General features: G+C 40.2%; 1 protein-coding gene across 1 annotated transcript; it reads left to right on the top strand.

Moving 5' to 3' along the window:
- Positions 1-7,009: 7,009 nt before the first annotated feature.
- LOC131070305 (arginine decarboxylase) lies at positions 7,010-10,059 on the top strand. Its single transcript, XM_058005812.2, has one exon. It carries the CDS (start codon positions 7,792-7,794, stop codon positions 9,889-9,891), a length of 2,100 nt encoding a protein of 699 aa, XP_057861795.2. The 5' UTR covers positions 7,010-7,791; the 3' UTR covers positions 9,892-10,059.
- Positions 10,060-10,517: the final 458 nt, after the last annotated feature.

Here is a 10,517-nt window from a genome sequence, read left to right as displayed (position 1 = left end):
AATTAATGCCCCTAACATTACACATTATGAACTTCATTGTATCTTGGGAAGGAGGATCTCCTTCTCTAATCTTAATTTACCTTGTCCCTTAGGCAACCATTTCCAATTTAACTTTATTGGACTTTGGTCCCCGCTTCCGTTTTGTATTGATATTCGATTTGGTCAACTTAGATTGGGATTTCTCAATGCTCCTCTCTGCTAGGATCTCACCTTTCACATCCTCAACGCTCTCCTCTTCTTCTGATTCTGAAATGAGGTTTCCATCTTCTATTGCTTGTTTAGATTCTCCAATCAAATAATTGAGTGAAGTGGTGTCTTTCTCTATTTCCTCAACTGATATTTTCAATGGTGGTACTGTTGGCATTACAGTAAGAAAGATTGTTGATATTCAATAAGGATATTGAGAAGGTTGTTGAAGATTATTGATATAACTGAAGAAGGATGATAACTATCTTTATAACATTATTTTGTCATTGATGTCAAGAAATTGATTATCTGATTCAGTATGATGTTGCCATATCTTAAGAAGATTGATTAGAAGAGAATTAAGATGTCGGTAAAAGACACATAAAAGAATGTGATGAATAAAGGGAGGAATAAGTTATTCAATGGGCAACTATTACCGAGTTAGACAATGATGAGATCATGATGTTTAGATTGTTTTGATATCCTACATATGTTATTGATTGTAAGGTTAATACTATACTATGCAACCGAGCAAGGAACCTAGTCGGTAAACCCTAAGGAACCTAGTCGGTAAACCCTAAGGTTATCGATATCAGTTAATGAAGGCGAAATGTCTACCGAGTAAAGTTTAGTATTTACCGAGTTGCAACCGAGTTATGACAGTGTGCATGGGATGGATAAAAGCATTATTTAATGAAGGACAATGATTAGCTGGAAATGTATAAATGATTGGTATGCCATGTATGAAGTTTGTTAAGGATCTATGGCGAAGGAAAATCGGCAGAAAGATCTATAGCGCAGATTGAACTGCAATAACCTTATGCAAGTTCCAAGATAGGAATGCAAGTCCCGAGGTAAGGTAAAACGTTTACAGATCGAAAGGATACATTTAACCTAGTCAAGTTTGAAGATCTGATGGCCAAGATTGATCATGGGAAATGTGATCAAGAAGATTTAGCGGTTAGCAATTGTTTATAAATAAGGAATTGTTGATAAACAATGTATGCGGGCAAGTGTATGCATAGGGATGCTACATAGTGATTACCGAGCACAGAAGCTTGAAGACCTGTTTGAATAACAGAGTAGAGAGCCCAGCAAAGGGACAAGATAAGTCCTATGACTAGATTGTTTTGAGCGAATAAGAATCTGCTTTAGCATTTTAGATGTGAAGTTGCAGATAGATTTTATTACTGTTATTTTGTAAGTGACAGAAAATCTCTTAACCGAGTGGACTTAACAGTCTTATATGTAAACCCTCTAGCAAGGTAACATTCTAAGTGAGTCTGTGAAATCCTTTAACAAGGTCACTTCTAACAAAGTGAAGATCCTAACAGATCTGAGGGAAATCCCTTAACCAGGTCACATCTAGCAATGTGTTTGTAATCTTTAACATGATTTTCTTTTAACTGAGCATACTCTAGAAGAGTATATTTCTTAGTGGGTCTGAAATCCCACAGTGGTTTTTCCCTATTTGGGTTTCCACGTTAAATTTGGTGTTACGAGTGTTGTTATGATTATGTGTTCTTAAGTTTGCATGTTTAAAATTTTTTTGGTTAAGTTGTTGAAGTATAAGTTACTGAGGTTGAATCTGTTGATTTTATGGAAGTTTAAGTTTGTATGATTCACCCCCCCCCTCTCATCTTGTTAGCTATTGGCATCTATACTTTGAACTCTTTTATAGCTCCAAGTTAGCCCTTGCATCTTCATTTGTTGAGCCAATTATGACTTGTGTCATCTCCCCTATCTCTTCTAGGTTGTTGTCATCCTCCTTCTGGGGATTTATATTTTCTTGCTCTAAAATGGGATTCGGTGTGTTGATCTCATTTTGTGCTTCCTCTATCTCCTTCCCAATTGTTTCCATATTTTCTCCTTATGTGGTGTGGTTTGTGGGCCCAATATGGTGAGCGTATTTTCCAGCATTCATTCCCATATATGGTAACTACTCATTTTTGTTGGAAGGTTCTTGACATGGGCATGTTCTGAAGGGTCCTCAAAGAGAAAATTTTGAATCATGCGGCAAGAGTAACACAACAAAAGCAACAACACATAATGTAGAAAATGCAAGATTAGACATCCACAATATCATAGATTCATTATAAACTAGTCGACAGCATGCAGGCTTCCAGGTCTTATTACAAATTACATTCCAGAAAACAACTCATCTAAACCTCCAAGAGGTGCTCTAATTACAAATAAAAAATTACAATCATCATCTATCTTCGCTTATCTACCAAAGGATCGAATACAACAATATATATAGCATCTGAAACACATTTGGGTTGGCCACAAAAGATTACATTCTCCAAGACAAGAAAATGAAATGTGTAAAATAGGTCGGACCCAAAGCGTGAAGATAGATCCTCCGCCAAGAACGCAAATGAAGTGCGGACCACAAAGGAAGGTCAACCAAGGGCTTGGGAACATCGAGTGAAGTTTCAATTAGATCCACAAGCCAAGAAATCGCTCCACAAGAGAACAACTAGCCATTAAGCTCAAAATTGCTCCGGGAACCAAGAAATAGATAATCTAGAAGCGACAACTAACCGAAAAAAATATCCAAATGAATTGAAAATCTGGAATAAGGAACGAGAACAAGTCTAGAAGCCAAAAATCTGATCCACAACGAAAAAGGAACAAATTTTGGAGAATGCTGGAAGAAACACAAAACTGCAACACATAGCCAAACAGAAACAAAACTAGATATAAATATATATTTTTTGGTTGATGCAAGATTTCTCATTGATCGGGGATGTTCTTGCATCAGTTCTCCAAGGGAGAAACACCACCTCTTTCTCCCTAAGCTTGGATCTAGTCCTATTTCATTTGAATCTTCTTTATTGACCTTTACTATTATCCAGCAATCCATTCCCTCTCTATCTTTTGTCTCTATACACCCTAATCAGTATGGATTTCAATTTCTCATGGTAGCGATGGGAGGGGCATCAATCTGAGATACATTCTAACATAGGTCCCAAAACATATGTCATCCATTCTGCTATCCACATGGATGAGGGGACTAGATTTTTCTCAATATTGGCGAAGTTGTCCCTTTCCCAGTACTTTGTAGGGAGGTTGTATAGTCAGATCCATATTGACCCAGCTTCAATCTATTGCTTGCATGGATCAAAATTTGGGCTCTAATATTTCATGAAGATTCAAGTGCCATTCATTAGATAAGGTCCATTATTCATTACTCTCCATCTATCCATATTGGTTTGAAATTCAACCAAAAAATATTTGTTTGGTAAGGCATGAAGAAGCACATCCTTACCCCAATTATTATCACACTAGTTCCTAATTAAACTGAAAGTGAGCCAACCTCCTCACCATTTAATAAACATTCTTACATCTTTCAATCTTGCTACTTGATTCCACTTGATTTCATTTTAAAAAAGAACACATACTCCTAGCGAGGGGTTTATTAGGGCATTGAGACATACCTTGTACATTCGTCGATTTATGCATAGGTCTTATTTCTAGATAAAGTTTCCCTTTACCCTTCCATGGCTTGCTTGTTTGACTCCCATCCTCATGTTTCTAGCTTGAATGATCCTTATTCTACCATTTGTTGGAAATTTCTACTATGCTTCTATTATCTTGTCAAAACTGACCAAACCTTTGTCTCTTGAGTCCATTTTGTTGAAAAGATTTGCAAAGGTTCTATTTTGCTTGCGATCCGGATTGAGATTTTGAGGGAGATCATATCCAGGTACGGTCTATTCCCTTGAGGTTTTGTGAGGATGTTGCTTCCCTAATCGATTCCACCCATTTCACCAAACCTTATGATCCTTTGGGAGTTGAGCCCTTGAGTCAACTTTTGTTGGATCCCACCATTTCCTTTTATCTCCCATTACCCTTGTCACAATCCTCTACCCTAGAAAATTTGTATTTCTACCCATTAGGAAGTTTGGATTTGACCGAGGCTGTCAAAAACTCTCCATACCTCTATTTGCATGAACTCAAAGCTCCTCCATTGGTAGCTCTTAGTCTACCACATCTACCCATCTTCTAAATTGAGGTGCTCCTTGTGGTTGATCCTTATGTCCCTTCTTCACACTCTGGTTCTGGCCTACCCTTCACATCTGCTCCTTGTGTGCCATTTTTTTTCTTCGCTATATGCAATGCTAGATGTACTATTAATGATAGTAAGACATTGTAAATTTTAATATTTGATTTAAGAATTATTTAATTTTTCTACACTTTTAAAAAATAAAAATTAAATGCATGATAGATAAATTAAAATAAGTAGTTCCAAAGTAAAATTTAAATTGAAATGTAAACAAAATAATAATAATAATAATTCTCAACTAATTTATTTTACTTCACAATTATTTTATTTATTATAATTATTTAAGAATTATTTTATTTTACATGAGAATTATTTATTTGTTTGTTTCTTTGTTTAAGAGTTATTTTATTTAATTATGTCGAGAGGCATCTACAATGACATCAAAATGTCCGTAAACAAATATTCAATTTTGAAATAATTTGACATGCAAATGATGGGTAAATGCATGAAATATGTCATCTTTTGATTTTTGTAGAGGTGTTATTTTATTACTTCAAATAAAATAGAATCCTCGCCACTTGTCTCCAACTATATGAAACTATTACATTCAAATGATAGTGGAAGAGTGTCATAATATTTAAAAGGGAACAACCAATCGTAGATTCCCTTCTATTATAAGATATCTCTTGGCATAATTTACTTATATTTTATAAATAATTATATACTACTTTAATTAAGAGTTATATTAATTTAATTTTGAATTATTAAGATATTTTTGTTAATTAATCTAGTTAAGGGATTGGGAGCCCAACAAAAAAGGGTTTATTTGCCCTCAAGCCCATAGCTAGCAACTACCACATAGGATCGATAAGATATCAATGCTATCAAAACAATATTGATATAAATATATATTATATTATCTTAACAAGGAGTATGAGAAATAGAACTAGTGTAAAGCCATCGATGCCCCTAACTAACCTATATTAAATCATGTAACACCACAATTGAAGTCCAAAAAACCAATCCTAGCCTAAACACACTTAAAATATTGAAATAGGTCAAGGTAAATTACACAAACCCCAACCTGCCTAGATTCCTCAATTCATTACCAAGTTTTAAACAAAAAAATTATAATGTACAACCTTTCTTAGGGGAGTAACCTCCACTAGTTTGTTATAATCCTCGTCGTTACAATAGTAAAAAATGTAAGAATGGCCACCACAAGCAAGATAACCTTCACATCCTTTAATCTCTCTTCCACCCCACATTGCAAGCAAATTTAACAATGTTTGCTCACATGAATGTGTTTTAGAACATAGTTGAAGTATACCTCTACTTGATTGACCACATTCTGAATGTCATCATGGAGAAGGTAGGGCCTAACCACATTAGATAAAAGTGATACACAACTAAGGGTCTATGTCACATCAAAACATCTTTCCTTCCTTTATTATGTCCCAAGTCAAGCAACATATTTACCATGGCCTCTTATGTGCCAATGCAATGAGTGTCATCAATATCCTTAGCCAACTCCCAAATATGTACCACCTCATGTCAAAGCTTAGGATTTCAAATCTATTTCTCGACAAAGGTCTTGAAATCCACAAGCATCTCTTCACCAAAGGCTAGTTGCTTCCTCTTGCACCCCTTCTCACACATGACACCCTTCCCCTTTACTGCATTTTCTTTCTCATCTTATAACACTTGTCCCTCGTCACTAATTCTCAACAAAACCCCAATTTTTTTGTCAAATGGTGCTTCCTTTAATAGCAAGGCCATTATTGTAGGCACCTATATGATATCAACTTCAAATCTTCATATATAAATAAACAAATAAAACCTCAAACAATCATGAACAAATCCTCAACCACCAACTCTAAATAATCATGAATGTCACTATATGAATCAATCTCCCTTTCCTGTCAATTTACACCCAAACTAAATGTTATGATTGCAAATCACCACCACCAATCACATATGTATATGCATATGCATATGCATATATATGTATATATACGTACATATACATACATGTGTGTATTTGTTTAAATGTGTGTATATACACACATGTATATATATACATGTATAATTACTTAAATACATACGCATCTCAACATATATATATAAACTTCTCAAGCAACTTCCTAAATTTGTCCATATTCTTAATCGCTCACCACATACCACTTCCCATTAGGACTCTCACTCCTCTCCCTCACATAGAAGAATGACTTTTATGGGGTGGGTCACACGCAAGGACCCCAATTGCCCTAGCATCCCACGCCACCCTAATTGTTTTTTCGTAATTGCACGGCGTCAAGAAAAACCCTAATTGCGACTTACTAAAAGTCCTCTCACATGCTTTGGACCCGGCTATAACATTCACAATAGTAAAAACAACAATAATTTCCTTGTTTTTCACAGAAGCGCGTGAAATTATAGCATTCACAGAGAGACATTTGGCGTGGGGTGGGGCAGTGCAAATTCAAAAAAAATCCCCTAATTTCAATTTCACCTCATCAGGTAGCGAAACGAAGGGAAGTTTCAGTGAATTTTGCGATATTTTTTATAAAAAAATAGGTCGAGTGCAAGTGCGGATGGAAAGAAGGGAAGTTGCATTATTGACGTGAAGGGAACGTCTTGGACTAAAAAGAGAAGTACCGCGAATGCAAGTAAAGGTAAAGTAGTGGTTAAGCCATGTGGCGCCTGGCCGCGCATTGCATTTTTGTGGTGGAACCAAAACGAGTATTGAAAGAAGTTTGTTTGATTAGTTACCAGATATTTATTATTCTCAACTCATCTCAAAATAGGTAAGTTGGCAAAAGCGCGTCCATATGGTAAAGATTAGGGCGGGGCAAGTGGAACGCATGTTACGTTACTGCGAGGAAAGTGTGGGCAGGCCCGCCCAACTTGCTATATAAACCGACCTCGCCTTCCCACTTCCTCTCGTCCATTGCATGCATTGATTGCCCTCTGCTTTGTTTCCAAGAGAGAAAAGAGCCAGAGCCACTCACTGCCTTTCATTGCCCTTCATAGGTAGCCCTCCATTGCCCCTGTTTTAGACCTATTGTTTGATATTGGCTTTGAATTTATTGGGTAGTAGTTGCTCTAGTGCTCTTTCTTGAACCGAAAACCTCTTTTGGGTATTGGTTTCATCCCTTTCTAGGTCTCTCTGAATTGGTTCTGTTTTTTTTGGCCTTTTCTTGGGCTCCCTGTATTGGTTTGTTCACTTTCTTGGGTTCTCTGTATTGGGCTCAAGTCGGTTGATTGGGTTTGTATTGATTGGGCTTGTGCAGTTGGGTTCTGGTTCATTGGGTCTGTAAGTCATCTGTAAAACCACCCAAGAAAGCTATATTGGAATATCAGTTGGGTGTTTTGGTTTCGTGGGCTGTTCTGTTTCTCATTGGTTTTGGGTTGTGGTGTGTTTTTTCCCTTGCATGCGAGTTTTCTGTTGTTAGGGTTGTGGTGAGAGATCTGTGAATAGAACAGGGAGTAGGGTACTGTTTGGTATAGTAGAGGGGGAGCCGAGGCTGCGGCCTCGGCGGCTTTAAAAGCCCCCCAGCCGTGAGACGCGCGGTGTAGAGACCAAGCAGGAAGAGATGCCGCCCCTGGCTTGCGTGAATTCTGTGGAAGCTCCCCATCCCCATATCCACACCCATCCTCATTCAAATTCCAGCCATTATGCCTTTGTCCGCATGCCCGGGGAAGGCTCTCTTCCTGCTGGTGACCCCACTCTGTACAATCCGGGCCTGCCCATATCCCTGCCCTGGTCCGCGTCCCACTCATCGGCGCTTTATGGAGTAGACGGTTGGGGAGCGCCCTACTTCAAGGTGAACGAGAGCGGGAATGTCGCCGTCCGACCGCACGGGGCCCGCACCCTTCCCTGGGAGGAGATCGATGTGATGAAGGTCGTCAAGAAAGCCGTTGGGCCCAAGTCGGCAGGAGGGCTGGGGATGGCCACTCCGCTCATCATTAGATTCCCGGACGTGCTGCGCCACAGGCTCGAGGCCCTGCAATGTGCCTTCAACGCCGCCATAGCCATGCAGAGGTATGATTCCCATTTTCAAGGAGTTTACCCCGTCAAGTGCAACCAGGACCGTTATGTGGTAGAAAACATTGTGGAGTTCGGAAAGGAATTTGCCTTTGGTCTAGAGGCTGGGTCAAAGCCCGAGCTGCTCCTCACCATGGCCTGTCTCTGTAAAGGGAACCCCAAGGCATTGCTCATCTGCAATGGGTACAAGGATGAGGAGTACGTCTCCCTTGCTCTGGTCGCACGGAGCCTGAATTTCAACACCGTGATTGTCCTAGAACAAGTCGAAGAGCTGGATGTGGTGATTTCTGCGAGTCAGAAACTGTCGGTGAGACCTGTAATAGGAATCCGTGCCAAGCTCCGGACCAAGCACGCTGGCCACTTTGGGGGCACATCCGGTGAGAAGGGCAAATTCGGGCTAACAACCCTGGAGATTCTGAATGTTGTGAAAAAACTTAAGGCCGCTGATATGCTTGACTGTCTCCAGCTGCTGCACTTCCACATCGGATCCCAGATCCCGTCGGTGGCCCTGCTCAACGACGGCGTCAGTGAAGCCGCCTTCATCTACTGCGAATTGGCCAAGCTGGGGACAAACATGAGAATCATTGACATTGGAGGCGGTCTCGGCATCGACTACGACGGAACCAAATCGGGATCTTCCGATATGTCGGTGGCCTATACCTTGGAAGAATACGCCAGCACGGTCGTAACGGCCGTGAAAACGGCCTGTGACCAGAAAGGCGTGTGTCATCCCGTGCTGTGCAGCGAGAGCGGCAGGGCGCTCGTTTCTCACCACTCTCTTCTAATCTTCGACGTGGTGTCCGTCGACCAGAAAACCACCTCCGGGCTGGACTTCGACCAGGACGGGATTCCGGATGAACTGGCGGCTGAATACAAATCACTGGAGGCGTTGGCCCTAATTGGGGATTACCCACGTAGCCTGGTGTGTGCTGATCGGATGAAAATCAAGGCTGTCGACTTGTTCAAGGAAGGCCGACTCGGGCTGCAACAACTGGCCATGGTGGACGGACTCTGCGACACCTTGTATCCCGCCAGACCAGCAGTTTGCCATGTGAACCTTTCAATCTTCACCTCCATACCGGATTACTGGGCGATTGGTCAGCTCTTTCCCGTTATGCCAATTCACAAGCTCACGGAGAAGCCCACCGTGCAGGCTATTCTGTCGGATCTCACTTGCGACAGCGACGGCAAAATCGACACTTTTATAGGAGGAGCTGGGTCCGGTGGGCCGGGTGGGCCGGGTGGATTGCCCGTTCATTCATTGACCTCAGGCGAGGAGCCATATTATCTGGGAATGTTTCTAGGTGGGGCGTATCAAGAGGCTCTGGGTGGTCTGCACAATCTGTTTGGTACTCCGAATGTGGTCCACGTGGTTCAGAGCAATGGACCTCATTGTTTCGCCATTACCAGAGCTCTGCCAGGTCAGACCATGGCCGATGTTCTGGCTTTGATGATGCATGAACCTCACATGATGTTCGACTCCCTTAAGTGCCGTATTGAAGATTCACTCTCCTCGCTCTCTCTTCCTGATGATCACTGCACCTCCGCCCTCACCTCCATTGCCAACGCCTTCCATGGTCTGCCTTATCTGTCCTCTGTTTCTGCACCCGAAGCTGACGAATTCTATGATGATCACTGGTCTCACTGAAAATAGCCCAAATCTAGGAAGTTTTTACATTTATTTCTTATGTTATTACATTTTTGATTCTCACCAAGGTTGTGATTTGATGATGATCTTGATGCTTTAGTATGTCAATGTCATGTTTTAGTGTGATCGAGCCTTGTAAAGGAATACAAGTGTGATTAGCTTTTGTCATGTTTTGTCTCCCTGACATGCTGCAGCTCTCTTTACTTTTTACTGTTGTGGCCACCACTCTGCGTAGCTTTGTCAAATCATTAGAAGAATATTTTTTGATAACAACAAAAAATCAGTCAAATGGTATTAAAATTCGTTATTGTTGGAATGTGCATAATGTTGCAGTGCTTCATGAATATTACTATTTTTTTTTAATGTACTTTGATTGTTATGGTTGTTTGTCTTTAGCAGAGCATCTTAGTTTTTCCTTAATTTAGCTTTTTTAAGCATGGCTTGGGACAACGACTCTTTACTATTTAATCCACTACACAATGTATTCAATTGTGTATTTTCATCGAAGTTCAGTGATATTCACAAGGCTTAGGAAATGTGAATGTTAGAACTATTATGTGCATATAGATGTCTTCCTAATTAGTGGGCAAGATTTATGGAGAAAAAGGGTCATATATAGCTGTTAT

This window comes from Cryptomeria japonica, chromosome 1 (assembly GCF_030272615.1).
Source record: "Cryptomeria japonica chromosome 1, Sugi_1.0, whole genome shotgun sequence".
NCBI classification, from domain to species: domain Eukaryota; kingdom Viridiplantae; phylum Streptophyta; class Pinopsida; order Cupressales; family Cupressaceae; genus Cryptomeria; species Cryptomeria japonica.
The sequence above is the reverse complement of the archived record's forward strand: the minus strand, read 5'-3'. Positions and strand labels throughout refer to the sequence as shown.

Excerpts from the sequence above, each read along its gene's own strand:
- LOC131070305 (XM_058005812.2), top strand. The coding sequence starts at position 7,792 with ATGCCGCCCCTGGCTTGCGTGAATTCTGTGGAAGCTCCCCATCCCCAT.